This window comes from Ostrinia furnacalis, unplaced genomic scaffold, assembly GCF_004193835.3.
Source record: "Ostrinia furnacalis isolate ACB-3 unplaced genomic scaffold, ASM419383v2 OfSCF7368, whole genome shotgun sequence".
Lineage (NCBI taxonomy): Eukaryota > Metazoa > Arthropoda > Insecta > Lepidoptera > Crambidae > Ostrinia > Ostrinia furnacalis.
The window spans coordinates 558,678-579,908 of NW_021137607.1; the positions used below are offsets into that span (position 1 = coordinate 558,678).

The 21,231-nt window shown below is 38.5% G+C and overlaps 2 protein-coding genes across 3 annotated transcripts; one reads left to right on the top strand and one right to left on the bottom strand.

Annotated features, from left to right (window-relative positions):
- The first annotated feature begins 2,341 nt into the window (after positions 1 to 2,341).
- Positions 2,342 to 11,316, top strand: LOC114364312 (putative aminopeptidase W07G4.4). Of its 2 annotated transcripts, none has more exons than XM_028320421.1 (7): positions 2,342 to 2,410; positions 2,491 to 2,628; positions 5,541 to 5,752; positions 6,843 to 6,931; positions 8,473 to 8,617; positions 8,692 to 8,819; positions 9,639 to 9,940. In XM_028320421.1, the coding sequence occupies exons 3-7, from the start codon at positions 5,561 to 5,563 to the stop codon at positions 9,898 to 9,900; spliced, it is 816 nt and encodes a 271-aa protein (XP_028176222.1). In that variant the 5' UTR covers positions 2,342 to 2,410; positions 2,491 to 2,628; positions 5,541 to 5,560; the 3' UTR covers positions 9,901 to 9,940. The 2 variants fall into 2 exon arrangements, with proteins under 2 accessions (XP_028176222.1, XP_028176223.1); XM_028320422.1 differs by adding an exon at positions 10,758 to 11,316 and having other exon boundaries at positions 2,399 to 2,628; positions 9,639 to 9,861.
- Positions 11,317 to 20,166: 8,850 nt separating this feature from the next.
- LOC114364324 (uncharacterized) lies at positions 20,167 to 20,759 on the bottom strand. Its single transcript, XM_028320440.1, has 2 exons — positions 20,611 to 20,759; positions 20,167 to 20,308 (listed from the first exon to the last, which is right to left on the bottom strand). The coding sequence occupies exons 1-2, from the start codon at positions 20,722 to 20,724 to the stop codon at positions 20,234 to 20,236; spliced, it is 189 nt and encodes a 62-aa protein (XP_028176241.1). The 5' UTR covers positions 20,725 to 20,759; the 3' UTR covers positions 20,167 to 20,233.
- Between the last annotated feature and the right edge of the window lie 472 nt (positions 20,760 to 21,231).

The window sequence follows — 21,231 nt, forward strand, 5'->3', positions numbered from 1 at the left end:
TGCAGCATGTATAAAAAAAATTGTATATATGAACACTTTTTTAACGTCATTAGTGTCATTTTAGCGAAATTTAGTGATTACCGCAACGTAAAAATAATATAGATGACCCACGCTGTGGGTCTAGACTAAGTGAAAATTATAATCGCAAACCAGTCGAAAAGTGGTCGAAAAGTCCCTTTTTTGTATGGAGTTTTGACGGATTCGATTTTCGATTCGATCAAAAAGTGCGTTTTGTTTAGGAGGGCTGAACTGTCCCACCAAACTCAATGACAGGGGGGCGCTACCATCGTTCAACTATATGGTTTCCAACTCTAATCCATATCTGTGGTTTCCAACATGGCAAAAATCTGAACCAGCGATCCGGTATTGACGGTGGCGCCCCACTGTCAATGTCATCGACAGGACAGTCCAGTATTTTGGAACTATAGTATTATCGTGCTGTAATCGCAAAGTCATCGGGAGGTAACGTGCGTCTCGATTCCACTATTAATTAATTCCGATAAAAAATGATATTTTGTAACGTGCTCCCGAGTATGTTATGGTCTATCATTTAGTACCAAATAAATATTTTTTCTTTCTTTCTTTCTAGATTAATTCAAGCTTTTTATTTTTAATACGCATAAAATAAATACCGCATTATTGTTTTGCCAATTTGCTTTGTTTCATAAAGCTGGGTCAGGTGATTTTGAAGATAGATAGGATTATCTAAGCGACCCGTTATCTTTACGATCACAGGTGACAGGTAACGATTGAGCAAATCTAATTTAAATTAACAGCGTCTACATCACTCGACCATGTATGTCCATTTGGACATAATCACAAATTCGTATCGCGATCGCGGCACAGACGCACAGACTATAATCGGTCAAAACTCCATACAAAAAGGGGCTTTTCGACCACTTTTCGACTGGTTTGCGATTAAAATTTGCACTTTGTCTAGACCCACTGAACTGTCCCGCCAAACTCAATGACAGGGGGGTGCTACCATCGTTCAACTATATGGTTTCCAACATGGAAAAAATCGGAACCAGCGATCCGGTATTGACGGTGGCGCCCCACTGTCAATGTCATGGATAGGACAGTTCAGTATTTTGGAACTATATGCATAAATGCAGCGCATAATGTCAAAAAATTGTATGAAGACGAGCGTGCCCTGACTCACCATAATATCTGTGGTGCTGTCGTCCAGAGCAGAGCCCCGATTACGGTAATTTTTAACGTTTCCAATCCAGACGCGTTTCTGATTCTGCGATACGATTGGTCAAAACTAGGCATGGAAATGATTGCTATTTTTCATTCATTTTCATTATATGAAATGATGATTTTTTTTCATATGATTTCACATGCGAAATTTCACAGGCAATGATTTTTATTCGCAGTGTTTTAATGTAGCTCTTTCATATAATGTGCTACTTTTAATGAAGTACGAATTATGATGAACGATTGCTAATTAGCTAAAATATGAAATGTAACAATATCTGTTTCATTTTATGTCACACAACAAAAAACAAACAGTTTCACAGAACAGTATGTATGCAACAATCAATAACCGCGCGACTAGTGAAAAATCATTCATTTCATCTGTCTGCTATCTAATGAAATCATACGAATCATGATAAGGAAATCTAAACCTTACACCTTTGAGTTTAAAGTTCATATTTAAAATGCCCAGTTTCGTCCGTCATCACATCTCTTGTCCTTTTCTAACACGCACATGATCAAATCATTCCTTCTTACTCGCTCGGTCGCTTCGCAGAGCTGCGCTCACGGACTTCGCTCGAATGAATGAATGAAATTCATGTGATTCGTGATTTCGTTGACTGTGAAATTATAGCAGTCTATGTGAAGTAAAATAGTAGGTGTGATTAATGAAATTCATTTCATATGATTTTTCACCTGCTATTCATGAAATGTTCCATGCCTAGTCAAAACAGCTGACGTACGCTGTTGAACGACCAATCGTATCGCAGAATCGAGAAGCGGGTCTGGATTGTAGACGTTAAAAGTTTACCGTAATCGGGGCTCAGGCCTGACCGACTTTGTAGGCAGCGCCGTGGACTTTATTAGGTGGGCTGCTAAGTGTGTTCCCCGATCCAAAAAAAATTCTAATAAGGATTTTCTCAAACGACAACACTTAAGTCATTTGTCATAGGCATGGAACATTTCATGAATAGCAGGTGAAAAATCATATGAAATGAATTTCATTAATCAAAAAACTGTCCTATCGATGACATTGACAGTGGGGCGCCACCGTCAATACCGGATCGCTGGTTCCGATTTTTGCCATGTTGGAAACCATATAGTTGAACGATGGTAGCGCCCCCCTGTCATGGAGTTTGGTGGGACAGTTCAGCGTGGGTCATCTATAAGTAATCTGTCGCTGTCAGTCAAACTGTCAGTGGGTCAGACGGTATTAATTGTTTTATTTATTTACTTCTCAATTTTTATCAGATTATCAGCTTTTATTCATCAGTTTTGCTCACATTACAGATAAGACGTAGGTGTCTTCCACCCATTCTTCGAATTTAAAGTCGTGAATTCGTGATAAAGTGAGCAGATCCTCCCACGAACGACGCTGAAAGATTGCAGTTTTTAAGTTTTGCTGATTCATTTGATTATTTTGTGCTTGTAAGTACGTCACCATCAACATCTTATTAATTTAACTTCAACAACATACTATCCGTTCGCTTTAAGTTTGCCGCTGGCGATATGACGTCACTCGAAAGGAAGCGTATTAGTTAATGATTAAACGCAATTAATGTGTCTTACATTAATTGCGTTTAATCACTAACTAATTGCGTTTAATCGCGGTTGGGGTAGGGGACGTGCATTCTACGGGCCGGCAAACTTAGCGCGAACAGATAGTATTAATCCCATCAAAAACAATACTTGTCAAAAAAACCAAGTCTCGCAACTCAGTTGTTCTACGGTAAAAAGTTGTGAGATCCATTTAATATCAAGTCCAGGCCAGGAAATCTTTAACCGAATCGATTATCTGGGGGCACGGCAGTGCCCCCACCAAGTCGAGCAAAAAAGCGGCACGGCCGTACCATCCTTTTTTCGAAGCAATTCAGGCCAATTTTGACCGCCTGTAACTTCGTTGTGGATAAAACTAGAAGGCTGAATTTTCATTAGCATTGTAAAGACACGGTATATTTAAAATTTCATTCAATTTGAACCAGTAGTTTAAAAATTATAACGGGTCAAAGTTACTTAATTTTGTCACTCACTGACTGACTCACCGATCATCATCATTAGTTGTTTAATCCAAGTCAAAGTGAAAATTAAAATTCCTTTGTTTGCATGGACTATTAATATAGTGCTTCCAATTAAAATAAAACGTAAAATAAAAGACTAATAAAAACTACACGTTTCTGAGCCATAAGTCATCACAGGTAACACACATTGGTTGTAGACTTTCGTCTTCAGGCACTGGGGTATTTTGGACGAAAAGATGTTGCGTAGTTTCCCGAACGCTGCCCGGTTGCCGAAAAGGTTCTGGAATGGAGGCCACGTACCGGAAAACGCAGCGTGGGACGTCCACCCACAAGGTGGACCGATGACCTGATAAAGGTAGCGGGAAGGCGCTGGATGCAGGCCGCTACCAACCGTGCGATGTGGAAGTCATTGGGGGAGGCCTATGTTCAGCAGTGGACGTCCTGTGGCTGAAATGATGATGATGATGATGAAAAACTACACTTTGGAACAGCTACAGTGTGGAATTTTGTGATGCCTCCTGAAGGGAAAATACTAGAAAATTCTAATATTTGAAGAAGCATATTTTTGGAAATCTTTTTGAATGCACCTTTATTTCTTTTCAAAAATAAAGGAATATTTTCCTTGTGTAAAATTTTCTAAATACAGTATTAAGAGCTCTTTCCCTTCAGGGAAAGAGCTACTACTGTATGTAAATTCAGGGCATTACAAAATTCAAACCTGTATTTTTTTAGTAGGTTAATTTTGTTAAATAGCTGCCATCATTTTCTGCATTTTTTTGAATCAGGTGTGGACAAAATAGATGAGGGTAGGTTGATAGATACTAGTCAAAATTTAAAAAAAATAAGTATATATCAGTAAAAAAAACAACCATCCAATACTGGATTGGAACTTAAAATAGTTTAACACAACTGTTTCAATACCTGCTGATAACAATTATTAATGTACTGGTGTTATCAGAAAGATGTAATTAAATCTCTAATCTAATCTAAGAAGAAATTTCTATCAGTTAAACAGGGTATAATATCAATGAACCTTATCTGAATCATTTATTAGGGTTCCGTAGCCAAAATGGCAAAAACGGAACCCTTATAGTTTCGTCATGTCCGTCTGTCCGTCTGTCCGTCTGTCCGTCTGTCCGTCTGTCCGTCTGTCACAGCCGATTTACTCGGAAACTATAAGTACTACAGTGATGAAATTTGATGGGAATATGTGTTGTATGAACCGCTACAAAATTATGACACTAAATAGTAAAAAAAAGAATTGGGGGTGGGGCCCCCCATACATGTAACTGAGGGATGAAAATTTTTTTTCGATGTACATACCCGTGTGGGGTATCAATGGAAAGGTCTTTTAAAATGATATAAAGTTTTCTAAAAAACATTTTTCTTAAAGTGAACGGTTTTTGAGATATCAGCTCTCAAAGTCGTAAAAAGTATGTCCCCCCCCCTCTATTTTTATAACTACGGGGTATAAAATTCTAAAAAAAATAGAGGTGATGCATGCTAATTAACTCTTTCAACGATTTTTGGTTTGATCAAAGTATCTCTTATAGTTTTTGAGATAGGTTGATTAAATTGACATAATAAGTTTATTATATTTGCTGCTACGGAACCCTTTGTGCGCGAGCCCGACTCGCACTTGGCCGGTTTTTTAATAACAAAAAAATTTAACATCCTTTTAAATGCTCCATAGTGACTAAAAATTCATGAAATTATGCAGTTTCCCATCACTCACACATTCCTACAATGGCTACAACAACCTGATTACAAAGGAACTTCTACCAATCACCACCACTACTTATCTATTTTATCATTAATGTGTGGAGGTATCAAGTTGCAATTAACATCAAGTAGGTATGTAACTTGTGAATCGTCTTTGTCCAGCATTAAATATAAATATCATTGGACATTTAGACAAGGGATATAAATACTCGTAAACATACCTAAATACTTTTTTTTTTGTAAATACATTATGCATAGAAAACACCCAGACCCATCACAGAAATTAAAATTCATCATTTCAATTTCTGCCCGACCGGGAATAGAACCCGGGACCTCTCGGCATAGTAGTCCGTTCTGTCTGAACCACTACACCAGACGGCCGACATTGGACGTCTTTTGGCTGAAACAAACGACGTAACTTACATCCGTGGTTCCTAGAAGCTGTGAAATCAAGTTCAATCAAGTCGGTGAAAAAACTTTGGCAACGGCTGACCACTGTGCTTCTTCAATTCCTTACCAACCTTCAACCGTATTCAACTAACACCTCGGCTACATGACTCGCGAAGTTGGCCTACGTCAGTCGACGATGTCTGCGCACAGGCTCCCGCTGAGCAGGCGCGATGGGCGAGCCCGCTGGGGAGACGACACAGGCGGCGGAGGTGGTGCACGGCGTGCGCGTGGCGGGCGTGCGCGACGTGCGCTGCGCCGAGCACGACGCGCTCGTGGTGCTGCTGGCGCCGGGCGCGCCGCTGCCGCAGGCGCTCGAGGACTTCATCCGCGCCGCGCAGGACCTCGACGCCGCGCTCGAGAAGGTGCCGTTCGAACTGTTTATAGGAGTAGGCGCACACCGTTGATTTTTAGCTGGCCGATAGTTGTGCCCGATTTTAATTTGTATGAAGAATCGGCCGAATCGAATCGGCGTAGTGTGCAGTGTGTGTGTAGTGTGCGCACTCCCATACATGCCCATACTGATCGACTGCCCGACTGACCTATCGGCCGACGAAAAATCAACGGTGTGCGCCTACTCTTAGTGTCCGACCGAGTCTGACCGACACAAAATTACTGGGATTTAAGTTTTTAATTTTTAGTATTCACCTCTTCCTTCAAAAACAAGTGATAGCGTGGCCAACTTAAAAAATTTTTAAAGCATTTTGAAATGCAATTGCATTTCAAAATGATCTGAACATTTTTTTTGCTTGCCCCATCAACTCAACTTCAGAGCTGTGAACGGGTGCGTTGGCCACAGAAAACAAGGTATTTCCGACTGGTCGCGGTCAGATGAATGTAATTCTTAAACGCAATGGTGAACTTAAATGATTCTTTTACCAGTTTCTAGAGAAAAATTAAGCGACCTGACCCCATTCTCATTATTTTTTTAATACCCCTCATACCTAACCGATTCTAAGATTGAAAGACCCCTCCCCCCGTATCATGACATAAACCGCAGACTTGCCATGCAGATGTGCGTCAGTGAGTACTAATCTGCGCGACTTGTGTCACCCCCTGATGGTTGGCACCCGGGGCGGACCGCCCCCACCGCCGTTCGTCGGATAGATCGAAGCGTCTGAGATAGCCAAAATGATCTGATATTCAATAGTTCATCATATAAATGTAACCTTAAGAGCATTTGACGATTTGCAAGAACTAATTTAATTAGTCTAAACAAATAAAAGAAAATTTTGATTTTGAACCAGTCAAAGTAAGCATATAGTTTGAGGCACCCAAAGTAGGTAATCAATATTTTTGTTAGTAACACTGTTCTCAATTTTATATGAGCTGTTAGGAAGTTCAAATCAAAAATATGTATGTATTCTCTAGTAATTTCTTTGTTAATTATACTCATCCGCACCAAAGCACAGGCTAGGTAAAAATATTCTCGGTAAGATCGTAAGTTTGTTTCAGAACAGCGCCGTTCTAAGCTGCCCTCGCGTGTCGGGAGGCCGCCTCGTACTGTCTCCCACGGGGCCACTCACAGAATATGACGACGTGAGGTAATTCTATACTTTACCAGCTTTTGCCCATGGCTTCGTGAAATTAAGTTAGTCACAGAAAATTATAAATTATGGCCTGTACAATAATACTGTAGTTTCATCAAAATCATATATAAAAACTTTCACATTTACGAGGGTAGGTCAAAAAGTTCGCGGAATGGAGGGTAATGAGTAAGAAATTTCACTCAAAATTATTTTTGCTTCTTAGTTTATTCTTTGTTTAGCATAATAATTTTTTTTTTTTTATTTAATTAATTGATACCTTCGAAAAAAATGTGTCGTAAAAATCGTCAAAATAGACCGAAATTGCGCACTTCACTTCATTGTCACTGGAAAATGTCATCGTTCTAAGCTTTTTCTTCATTTAAAAAAAAAATAGCTGAGGTTTTAATGTGGGCTATAGAGAAGATTTTCTAGGATTCCGAAACCCACCTTTTAAACAACAGCCACTACAACTTGCACCTTGCGCACGGGTGCAACGTCGTGTAAAAACAGCACACCTTTGATTTGTTTTCCCCACTTTTTTACCCTCACAGCATCTCAAAACCTTTCTAAAAGTAAAGCGTAGTTATCCCCTGTTGTAATGATTTTTTTTTATTTGTAGTCAATCAGCAGGATTTCTTCAGTAGATAATTATCCCTGAAGACAGCGGTTATGAATTTTTCAGCCGACGAGGACATCTCGAACTTCTTGATGGTGGTGTGCCATTTTGTGCTACTGTATGGAATCTTTTTTACCCGACTACGGCAAAGAAAAAGGAGGGTTATGATTTTGACATGCTATGTATGTATGTATGCTATATATCATTAGAAGCGTCTTTATTGTCCGCTGGTTATAGGCTATATGGGGTTTCACAAAATCTAATGTGGCGCCCTCTAGCGTAAAAAACATACAGAGTAAAAAAATAAAGATAAGATTAGATAAAGATAAGGTATCATTTGAAAGCGCTTTACTTGGAAATTTTGAATATTGTATATTACTAGCATTTGCTTATGACTTTACCTGTATTAATGGGCTGATTGCATATAATTCACATCTTTTCGTTCATAGCTTCTTTACTACTTATTAGTTCATCAATTTAACTTTTGTTAATATTATGCGCCACAAATACACTTTAACACCAAAATAGTACAAATACTAAAAAGAAAAAAACTAAAACCCAACTACGACAAAAAACGATGTTTGGAATGGCGTAGTCATACGTTACATATACCTACCTACCGTAGCACTTTGACAACGTGTGACTGCGGTTTTCCAAACATGAAAATTACTATGCAACTACATTAGCAACTTTGTTCAGTTCAGTATTCTGAAAATCTCGTTTTATACTTTTTCAGCGTCATTTTTTGTCGTAGTTGGGTTTTAGTTTTTTTTATGAAATATTTTTATTGCCATACAATAAACATTTCTTCAGTAGAGGGTCAATCTTTGCGGGGGAATTCTGCAATTTTTCATCGTTTGTGTTGTCAAAACAAAAAATAATGAAGAAACCCAAAAAGAGCGTAAGCCGGGCATCGAAAGTTTCCTCTCCGTTGGCTCAGGAGCATGTACGAGGCGGCGCGCGACGGCGTGAGGCGCGCGGCGGCGGCGGGCGCGCGGCGGCCGGCGCTGGCGCTGCTGCCGCACCCGCGCTGGCCGCGCGCGCAGCTCGTGGCGCTGCTGGGCGCGCTCGAGGCGCTGTACGTGGTGAGTGAGCGCCGCGGCCGGGGGCGGGGCGGGGCGGGCGGGGCGGGCCCAGCTAACGGCGCCGTGTGTTGCAGCCGCTGCAGATCCGCGAGTCGTTCCCGGAGCAGGCGCACGCGCTGGCGGCGCTGGGCGTGTACGCGGAGGGCGGCGCGGCGCCGCTGGCCGCGCTGCTGCGCGAGGCCGCCGCGCTCGAGGTCGCCAGGTGCGAGGATCATTTTTGTATTCCTATCCCATTGTCTTCCATTAACTTTGAATTTTTGACGGATGTCAATATCTAACTACTACGTGTGATATATCATTGGAAAGAAGAAAGCTAGAGATGTTTTTAAGGTCATTGGCGATCCATTATCTTATCACCTTTTTTATTGAATTCTAAGTTGAATTTTTTATCGTGGTTTGTACTTTTGTTAAACTTTGGCGGCTCGTAACGTAACTAGCTATCCAATCATTATCTGGATCTGAAATTTATTTTATTTGACTAAAGACATATTCGATATTATTATCAAATAAAAAAAATGTTGAAAACACATGAGAAAAAAATTTGAAGCCAAAGAACAATAGGATATTTTGTATGAACCCCGTCCCCAGATCTGTAGCACTTAAATACCTATCTTATATGATAGTACATTCTAATACTATAATTTTATTATATGACAGCTCAAGTCAAATATGTATCAGAAAAAAGTTATATCAAAAATAAAAATTCACAATCAACCCTGAAAAAATACATACTAAATCACTGACCAACTTCAAAGGGTATCACGACAGCTTGACCCCGGGACAATTCGATCCCTGTGACAATCTTCTGCGACAACTTGACTTTTGACTTACTTCAAATAGTTTCACTACTGCTGGACCCTACGACAGTTCGACCCGGATGACAACTGAACCCCTGTGATAACTATATACGTGTGCGATAGGACCCTTTAATATTGTTTAAAACAACGTGAAAATGTGAAAACATCGGGAACTGTCTGGATCGAGACGTTAACGCCGGCGTGTGTTGTGTGTCGTGTGGCAGGGGGCTGGCGCGGGACATGGGCGGCGCGGACCCGGAGCGCATGTCGCCGCGCGCGTGTGCGTCGCTGCTGCGCGGCGCGTTCGCGGGCGGGCCGGTGCGCGTGCGCGTGCTGGACGACCCGCGCGCGCTCGCGGCGCAATACCCGCTGCTGGCCGCCGTGAGCCGCGCCGCCGACTCCGTCGACCGGCACAAGGGTCGCTGTCGTCCGCTGGTTTTGTTTTGCTTTTTACCCGACTACGGCAAAGCCAAAGGAGGGTTATGATTTTAACAGGCTATGTATGTATGTATGTATGTATGTATGTTCATGTGTTCCCTCGTAACTTCTAAACTACTTATCAGAATTCGACAAATGACATATCATTAGAAGCGTCTTAATTGTCCGCTGGTTATAGGCTATATGGGGTTTCACAAAATCTAATGTGGCGCCCTCTAGTGGACAAAACATACAGAGTTAAAAAATAAAGTTAAGATAAATATGCCGTGTTTGGTATCATTTGAAAGCGCTTTACTTGTACATTTTGAATATATATATATTACTAGCATTTGCTTGTGACTTTACCTGTATTCAAGGTCTGATTGCATATAATTCACATCTTTTCGTTCATAGCTTCTTTACTACTTATTAGTTCATCAATTTAATTTTTGTTAATATTATGCGCCACAAATACACTTTAACACCAAAATAGTACAAATAATAAATAAAAAGTAAAAAAACTAAAACCCAACTACGACAAAAAACGACGCTGAAAAAGTATAAAACAAGATTTTCAGAATACTGAACTGAACAAATTTCCTAATGTAGTTGCATAGTAATTTTCATGTTTGGAAAGGCGTAGTCACACGTTNTGAAAAAGTATAAAAAAAGATTTTCAGAATACTGAACTGAACAAATTTCCTAATGTAGTTGCATAGTAATTTTCATGTTTGGAAAGGCGTAGTCACACGTTACATATACCTGCCTACCGTAGCACTTTGACAACGTGTGACTACGCCTTTCCAAACATGAAAATTACTATGCAACTACATTAGGAAATTTGTTCAGTTCAGTATTCTGAAAATCTTGTTTTATACTTTTTCAGCGTCGTTTTTTGTCGTAGTTGGGTTTTAGTTTTTTTACTTTTTTTAGCTTTGTTCGATCGTTAACTTTTCGACTCGGTTGTCGATTTCGAATAGATTTCGATCGGTGTTTTGTAAACGACCGATGAACGACGACGCCGTAAAACTTTTGAATCGAATCGAAGATTCTGTCTGACGCTATCGTCTCAGAACAGAGGTGCGATTGTGTAAAGCGATCGTATTCATTCGACAGTTCAAAACGTACGCTATATTCTGTCAAACGCTTTGCTTAATAGATTTTATCGTACGTTTCGAACTGTCAAATGAATACGATCGCTTTACACAATATTGCGCCAGAGGTACGATTCGAATTCAAATCGAACCCGGGACCTCTGCGTCTAAAGCAGGTGGTCTCACCACTAGACCACAGAGGCGGTTAAAACGATAGTTTATTGAGATAGATAGGATTGCTGTCACGATACTTATTTTTATTAATTTGCGTACTTAAAATATGAAAAGAACCAGTCACTAGCTTTATTTGTGGAAAGATAACAAAATTATTATTTACTAGTGGCCGCCCGCGACTTCGTACGCGTGGATCCCGTTTTACCCCCTTCATCTATCTTACGCGGTTTAGATTTTTTCATACAATTTTTTTTCCCGCTAACTCCCGTTCCCGTGGGAATTTTGCAATATCCTGTTGTAACTAAGCTTTAAGTTTACTATGGTACCTGCATGCCAAAAGACATCATCCATTTTGGTCCAAAATCAAAAGTGCCGGCCAAAAAATAAAAGTGCTGTATTCTGATAGAACACGTCTGCCTTAGCATTTGTTACTATGGCACCAAAGCTGTAGCACCACTGTGCGTCGAGTATTTGAGATCTAAAAGTCATCGACCATTCATAAATTTTTTGTTCAAAATCAAAAGTGTCGGCCAATAAAAAAAAGTGCTGTATCTTGACAGAATACGTCCGCCTTAGCATTTGTTACTATGGCACCACTGTGCGTCGAGTATTTGAGTTCTAAAAGTATGTCTTTTTAACATTTACGATTAAACTATTTACTAAAACAAATGAAGTATCTTGCCAAAACATGGCGTTTTTAATATGTTTTGGTTAACACGATGTACTTATTGTCGTTCACATACACTGCATGCCCAAAAAAATGCACCATGAGTACCTACAAACAATAAAAAGGAATGTTAAAACTAGACGCGGCTTATCACTTTTAGGAATTAAACCAATAGCCTTACCCTACCGCCATACAATGGGCACACCGCCGCACCGCACCACAACACCCCTTTTTTACGGATAAAAATGCGTTGAATCGCATACCTACACTGCGAGGACAGGGTCAGAAGGACGAGGCATACCCACTAAAAAGACCCCGGTACTCCGTCGCTCGCCTTAAGTGGCAGGAAACTGTGGGGTTCCGGACAAAGCCTTCTCTACCACAGCCCCTCCCGGCCCTACAAGCCCCCAGGATGGGGGGCGACAGGAGCAGCTGGGAGCACACAGCAGCACACTTCGACCTTATGGCCCTTTTCACCGCAGCGGAAACAGAGTCCACTGCTGTTATTGCCAGCGGTGCACTTGAAGGCCGTGTGGCCAGTGCCCTAACAGGCGACACACCTTAATGGTCTCGGCTTCAACAGTGTTACATGTCAGGACGAGGAGTTTAGTGGCCGACTGACTTGGCTTGAACCGGAGACCGACCACACACCCGTCCCTCAACCCTTCACCGCTGATTATGCACCAAAAATATATGAAACGTGGATTACTTTGATCTCAAATACTACGACGCACAGTGGTGCTACAGCTTTGGTGTCATAGTAACAAATGCTAAGGCGGACGTATTCTATCAGAATACAGCACTTTTTTTTTATTGGCCGACACTTGATTTTTGACAAAAAATGTATGAATCGTCGATGACTTTTAGATCTCAAATACTCGACGCACAGTGGTGCTACAGCTTTGGTGCCATAGTAACAAATGCTAAGGCGGACGTATTCTGTCAAGATACAGCACTTTTTTTTATTGGCCGACAATTTTGATTTTGAACAAAAAATGTATGAATAGTCGATGACTTTTAGATCTCAAATACTCGACGCACAGTGGTGCTACAGCTTTGGTGCCATAGTAACAAATGCTAAGGCGGACGTGTTCTATCAGAATACAGCACTTTTATTTTTTGGCCGGCACTTTTGATTTTGGACCAAAAATATATGAAACGTGGATGATGTCCTTTCAAGCGTCTAACTTAAGCGGTTTAGATTTTTCATACAATAGGATTTTCCCGCTAATTCCCGTTCCCGTGGGAATTTCGGGAATTCCTTGTTGTAACTAAGAAGCTTTAAGTTTATTAAGGTACCTACATGCCAAATTTCAAGCGTCTTAGATTTTTCATACAAAAGGATTTTCCCGCGAATTCCCGTTCCCGTGGGAATTTAGGGAATTCCTTGTTGTAACTAAGCTTTAAGTTTACTAAGGTACCTTCATACCAAATTTCAAGCGTCTAACTTAAGCGGTTTTCGATTTGGCATTCAGGTACCTTAGCTTAGTTACTACAGGATATTGCAAAATTCCTACGGGAACGGGAGTTAGCGGGAAAAACATTTGTATGAAAAAATTTAAACCGCGTAAGATAGATGAAGGGGGTAAAAACCGGTCAAGTACGTGTCGGACTCACGCACAAAGGGTTCCGTACCATTGATTTATGAAATTAATTTTTTTTTATTTTATTTATTTGTATGAAAGATTACGCGGTAATAAGCGGTTTACGATTTACGAGGTATTAAAAAAAAAAACAACTTACTAGATCTCGTTCAAAACAATTTTCGTTGGTAGTTTTTAATTTTTTATAGTAATGTACATCATATTATGTTTTTTTTTAGATTTTTCATTTTCTTATTTTAGAAGTTAGAGGGGGTTTCCACTTTGGAAGCGTCTGTCACGCAAACTATTCGGTTTAGAAAAAATGTATTTTAGAAACCTCGATATCATTTTTGAAGACCTATCCATAGATTCCACAACATTCTTGGGAATCACTTTAGACTCTAAACTTCAGTGGGGTCCTCATATTGAAACCTTGTCAGCAAGGCTCAGTTCAGCTGCTTTTGCAGTGAGAAAGATAAGGCAATTAACTGACATTGAAACGGCAAGGCTAGTTTATTTTAGCTATTTTCATAGTATAATGTCATACGGCATATTGTTGTGGGGCTCAGCTGCGGACATTGAAACTGTGTTCGTTCTGCAGAAGAGAGCAGTGCGGGCCATTTATAACCTTGGACCCCGATTTTCCTTGAGAGAATTCTTTAAGGAGATTAATATACTGACAGTAGCTTCACAGTTCATTTATGAAAACCTTTTATATGTTCGCAAAAATATAGAGCAATTTACTAGAAAGAGTGATTTACACAAGTTCAATACAAGAAACAAAAATAAACTTGCCGTTCCAAATTTCAGACTGCACAAGATTGGTAATTCATTTATGGGGAAATGTATTAAACTTTTCAATAAATTACCACAAACTGTTGTAGAATTGCCCATTCATAAATTTAAAGCACATATCAAAAGCACCTTAATGAAAAAGGGCTACTATAAAGTTGATGATTATATAAAGGATAAAAATGTTTGGAATGTTTAACTACCTAGCTCGCATTAATACTTATGACTATAATTTGTATATTTTAAAGACTGTAAAACCTTGAAAAGGAGGCTGACAATAGTGACTGAGTTTCTTGCGCTGCTTCTTCTCAGCACTGGCCCATTTATTGTCCCGAAGCAGTGGTAGGGTTAATATTGGGACGTGTAAAAGCGCTTTTTTAAAGTGACCAGACACACTGTACAATTATTATAATTTTAGCCTATCTCGTGAGCTAGGTGTCTATAATTAGGGTGATTTACTAACTAACCAGTCGCATACGAACAACAGCAGTGAGATTCAAACAAGTTTGATCCATGATGCCGCACGACTATTGTGTGAGCCCACCCGTAACCCAAGCTTATTTAGCTTAACACAAGGGGCTGGACGGGACTATTAGTAATTTGTGCAATACAAAGTGCTTATAATCTTTAAAAAAATCTTTTTATTGCTGTATTTAACCTTCCTTTCGTATACTAATTTATGCGTCAGTGTCAAGTCTGCGATTTTTATTCTTTGAAATTTTCGTAAAATGGCTGCCGCCGCGGTGACGCCTTGTAATTAACAAATTAAAATTAAATTAGTGTTTTAAAGTGCTTAAATGTACAACTTAATGGTAAAAAGTCATTCCTTGATTTTTACTTAATATGTATCTGGAGTTATTTGAACAGTATTTTCACGGTAATATTATCATACAGTATTGTAACTTCATATAAACGGACAAAATGCGAGCTTTCCTTCGAAATTCAAATCTCGGTATGCGCTCGACATGCAAAAGTCGGGGGTGTCGCGAATGTGCCACAGTAATAAACGGACGATGTATTGTTTTTTAAACAGTAAGCGCTCTTTTTTTATAAAAATAATTACAATTACCTATTTATACAGGGTGTTAGGTAAATGGGTTTATAAACCGACACTAGCCCATGTTAACATAATAATATGCATAATTATAAATGGTATGGTGAAGTCAATGATATCATCATTTAACTTTTTTAAATTTTCATACATAAATAAAATTTATAAAATCAGATTTGTATGAAAATTAAAATGATTAAAATGATGATAAAATATCAATTTTCTGACTTCACCATACCATTTGTATGCACATGTTAACATGGGCTAGTGTCGACTTATAAACCCATTTACCTAACACACTGTATAAATAGGTAGGTACTTGTAATTATTTTTATAAAAAAAAGAGCGCTTACTGTTTAAAAAAAAAGCATTTTGTACGCCTCAGTCGAGGCGCATACATTTTACGGTCGCAAATTATAAGATTTACTACTAAATCTTAACACAAATATATTTTTTTAATTAAATCTACTAATCACAAAACAACATGCATTTTTATCCTATTTTATTCACGAAGTATTTTGTTTGTCAAAATAAAATTAAAAATTACAATCACAAAATTGATTCACAAAACTAGATAAAAATTCTAAGTAGGCAGATGTAATGAAAATAGGGTCTGCAGGTGGGCAGCCCTATCGCATGTTGTCATACAGTGACGTACCGCGCGGCTGTTGACATTTATTTCAAAAATATGGCCGAGTTGGAATACTGTATAGATAGTATTACCGTGGTATTTTCGTCTATAGGATGGCATATTTCAAAAAACAAAACTGCACTCAAGCGTGTTGTCACAGCAACCGCTGAGCACATACTAATTGAATTTCGGTCCGTGGACCTATTTACGTGCCAGAAACAGTCTAGTTGACATGTCTTCTCTAGTACGTAGTACATTATAACTCAATGATACAGAAAAAAAATCATCGCTCTAGTTACATTTCTCCCATCGATTCTCAGCTCCGCCGCGTAAAAAACGTGTTTGGGATATTCACCCACAACCGTGATTTTTTTTGAAAATTATTATTTAATTAAAATGAATTGGAAATGTGCTACTTACGGATAAAACATGATCCCATGCACTTTCTTCGTAATTCCAGTAGCATTCTTACATGTTGGAACGGCACAAGACGGCATAATTTAATTATAAAGTGTCAATCTGACGGATATGTAAACAATGCGCGCGCCGGCCATTGACTAATTGCTCTAAAGTCAAATTAGTGCGTTTTGGAGTAATTTATATGAATACACATTTACGCCCGTTGACGGTTTCTGGTTTGTTCCGTATTCTGAGGTTCACACGAACATATCGTTTGCAATATCCTTCAAGGAACCGATCCGTACGAATTTGTATTACGGATTTCAAATTAATGTGACAGTCCACTTTTGGATTGCCGTGGGAACAAGCCCTTTAATCAATAATTGATTAATTACTAATCGAGATACGACAAATGGAAATAGCATAGTTTTAACTTCTTCTATAATTTGGCTTCCTTACATCTCCGGTGATTAATAATGATACTCATTGAAAACGATCCACCAGAATACCAAGCGATGTGAATTGCAAAACAATTCGTTTATATGACGGTTTGCCTTACCGACGAATAAAATCCAACATTCTGTCGAAAATAACTACAAAAGGATCATGAGTGCTCCGCGATTCTTTTCAGAGTCTTTTAAGAAAAAACTTTTCTTTTGAAACCGATTAGTTTCGTTATTCGCGGGTCTTTGAAGCTTTAACGAAAGTTTTCACTTTCTATGTGAAATCGTTTCGTACGAACAAAGTTATTATGCTTAGATAAAAAGATGCCAAACTCTTTAGATACAGTCAGAAGTACCTAAATACCTGTTAAAACTTACTGACCTACACCTTTTTCTTATTTGTATCAATATCATACATTGTTGTAGGTATATCATGAAAAAAAATAGTTGAATAGCAACTATTAGTGGTACTTAATATTAGGTACGACTGATTCCAAAAAATACTTCACGACTATTACTTAACGATGCACTCACTATTCGGCCAATGGACGTGATTCCAGGCTCTGGCCTGGAATCTCCATTAAAAAAAAGATGATGATGTAAAATAGGCGGAGTAGGGAGGGGGCTAGTGAATATAAATCATATTCGGATTGCTGACTCTGACATAGTAAATCCAGCATGGTGAGTTACCATACTGCTTGTTATTTATGACGGAGTGACGACAGTGACGAAGTAGTCCGTAATACCATTCCAGAAGAGGTTGTTTGAATTTTGATATTTAGATATAAGTATTACAAAGTCTAGTTTATATCGTCTTTTCGAAGTACCTAGATTGCAATCCTGTATCTGTACCCTTCATCATTACATTGATAGTGGAGGGTTAGGTACTAAAGTTTTTGATTGACATTGAAATAAGTAAAACCTAATTTTAGCGAATTAGGTAACTGACATGGAAACCTAATTTAACGTGAAAGCGCTAAATTAATTCTGAAGAAAACTTCGTTACCTCGTAATTTGAATAGGGTTCCTGGAATGAATGATTACCTATTAGCAGGAACGAATGAGACGAAATTCAACGTGATCTTATCAAGTTCAAATTAATCCATTTAAAGTAGTTTATTAGTTTACGAATTCATCTTAGGTACATTACCAATTTAATGCAGCCAGCATCCTCGCCTCTTTGCCTCACGGACACATTTTTGAGTAAAATAATTTTATATTTTTATTTTGTTTAGAGTTGTTTGCCTTAGTTTTAAAAAAATCTGTTTATGTCAAGACCTTCAATAAGTTATTTGTTTTGTAAATAAATACATACATTTTGGGTTGAATGTAGATCTGTCACACTAGTAACTGGGATAGTCCCTGGAATCGATCTTGACTCGAATCACGATACTTTGGTTTCAATAAAGTAAAGTAAAGATAGTTTAAGTTGGTGAAAATAAATAAAATATTTTAAAGATAAGTAATAGGGACGAGTATATTGAGTACTTACTTGTACAGAAGACACGTTGGTTAGTTTTGCAGGGCAATCTAATACCGCACTTAGCCTCATGACTGGGTCATTGTGCGCGATTTGTAGTTTATCTTCCCACTACTCTAACCACCCCAGATCCCCCCAGAAAGCAAGCAGTCTGTCTAGGCCGCTACAGGCGTCCTGCAGCGACGATGGTGATCGGACAATTTGAGCCCGTTGTTCTGCTACGCTTCTGCACTCCATGAGCACATGCTGCGGTGTTTCTTCCGCCTCCATGCATCCCCTGCACAGTGGGCTGACTGTAACACCTATGTTGTGTAGACACGTATCAAGATACACGCTGTAGTCTGTAGTAATCTTATGTAATCTTAATAAGTGCAATTTTGCAATTTAAATGTGTAGTACTACTGTCGTCTGTAATACTTCATTTTCAGAATACATTATTCAGAAATAAAAGCTCTTAACCACTTCAGAGTTCAGTTAAGGTAAACGCAAATAACAGACGAGACCACTCTAATATAATTTGTATAAAGTATGCAGACCGGTCAAACTCAGTGTACTTAATACGTAAGTAAGTGGTCGGTGGAGTCTATCTGGGAAAGTAAATTAAAGGTTACTTGATTTAAAATACATTTCAAAATGACTCTACATAACTTGGAAGAACTATAACAAGAAGATTTATAATATTTTAAATGAATTAAGTCATAAAAAATAAATTAAGGCTGTGTTTCTTTAATTTGAAAGTGTGTTGAGATTGCGGCTGTTTTTATTCGATCTCAGCGTGGGACATACCGTCGGCAAATGAAGTTTTTTACGAGCTCTCTACCCGACACCCGGCCATATTGTTTTACACGGCGCTGCCTAAACGCGGCCAAGTCGTAACAAAGCCACTAGTGATGGACATTTTTTGTATCGCCTCTGTAAAATGCCGAAATAGTCCATGAATGCTAAAGGTATTTTTTCTAGCATCGTGGACGGCATCAATTCTTCTTCATCAATCATAGTGGCTGACTTTATATGGCTCTAACCCTGAAGTTAAGTGCTATAGAGCAAATTCTCATAAAATAGTAACACAACGCAAAGTGATTCACACAATTTAGATTTTCTTATAACATAACTAGTAGATACCTACTTACAATTGACTTTCTTATTTAGCAGAAAAAGTATAGGTACTTACCTAAACTAATTTCATCACTATTTTTTGTAAACGCTCCTTTACGGCAATCGGTTCCTATATTGTTATCATATCATAGATTGATTCAATTCTATTCAATTTTATTATTGATCCAGTTCTGGTGATCCTATAACTGTCTATAAACTACTTAATCGATATCGACACTATTCAATCCTCACACTGCCATCTCTCAGGGAGCGCCTTCTCTGAGACGACCGCAGTAGTTCTTGTAGACAATAAGATGATTGTAGCAATCTCAGGAGAGCGGCCAACTCTGTCTTTTGTTAGAACCAGGCCCCTATACCACGGAAGATGCGAATTTTTGATTTATTGCCGAACTTTCCACTGAATGCGTCGGTGAAATGCATCCAATATTGCCGTGAAAGGCTTAAACTGTATGCTTTAAGCATTAGGAACAAATATTTCAACGTTTCGCTCGGCCAAGCAAAATTATATGCATCATTTCATTTTGTATTTTATTGCTTCGCAAGCAGATTTGTTTCGTATCAGTGCGGGTGAATATTTTCAGTTTCAGGTACGGTTGAATAGTACTTAAGTAAAAAAAACACAATAGTAAAAATAAATAAATATGTAAATCGTTCACAAAAGTAAAAATAAATAAATCGTTCGTGCAATACTAAGCACACTTTAGCTAGCTTTTCTATGTTAAATGAAATTAATGTAAGCATGGAATCTATGTAACTATTATATTGCTTTCTTTTTGTTTGAATAAAATTTTACTACTCGTAAATTGTGTAAAGTGGATAAGAAAATAAAATTGAGAAGTTTGAAATTAAATTATTTTTATTGAAGGTATCATTGGTATCATAATATATCACAACAGCTGAGAAAAACAAATATGATCATAAATAGAAACTTAAATAGGTAATAAATAATATAATTAGGTGTCTTCGTCCATTTCAGCCTCGGTTCTTGATGTGGTTGTAGACCTCGCGGGCAGTTCCCACAGCGCTGACCACTCCAAGACCGGTTTTCTAAAGGAAAATAAAAATTAGTACCTATGTTCATTCTTATATTTATATGTCATGATGACCTAATACTATGGAAGATATTATGTTATTCGAGAGAGAAAAACCCGCCCCATACAGAGACTTAGAAATAACAGGAAGGTGGTAGAAGAAATATGTTTAATTCTTTAGAAGGTTTAGAGGCATTATTTGCCAAGGAACAGAGAAAGCACATCAAGCTAACAATGTGGTTACAAAAGGTACTATTTTGACAGTAAAAAATGTAATGACATTGTACAAAGTTGGAAGTTTTTGGGAATATTACTTACAATGGCTTTGCCTATTTGCTTGACAGGGACTTTAGGCGCAGGGTCGGCGTGGCCAGCTCCGAAGAACATGGCGAGCACCGCCATCACCACCGTGAACAGAGCCGTGAACTTCATGATTGATTGATGTTAAGACTTGACTTGACCGCTTAAGAAGCTGAAGGCTGAATGTATTCGGAAACTGAAAACAATGTATTTAAAGGACAAGATTTCCTCGATTTAACTTACTCACTGGGATAATAGACTTGGGATAATCCATTACTTACCTACGCGTAAGTAGTTATTAAGATGATTAATTAGGTTTTATTACATTTATTGACCACATTATCCGCATTCCGTTATCAGTGAAATTTTCATTATTGTATTTCAATTTACCTTCTTAGTTTGTTCAGTGATCTGAGATAACTGAGCCTATTGACTTTGAAGCAAGTGAAAAACGCCGAAATTAACTTAGCGCCTATTCTACATTGGCTTTACAAATTGAGACTGAATATGTTATTGGGGGTAACACTGACTGAATAAAGTTAGGCTGAATTAACAGTTTTAAATCTATACTAATATTATAAAGCTGAAGAGTTTGTTTGTTTGTTTGTTTGTTTGTTTGTTTGTTTGTTTGTTTGTTTG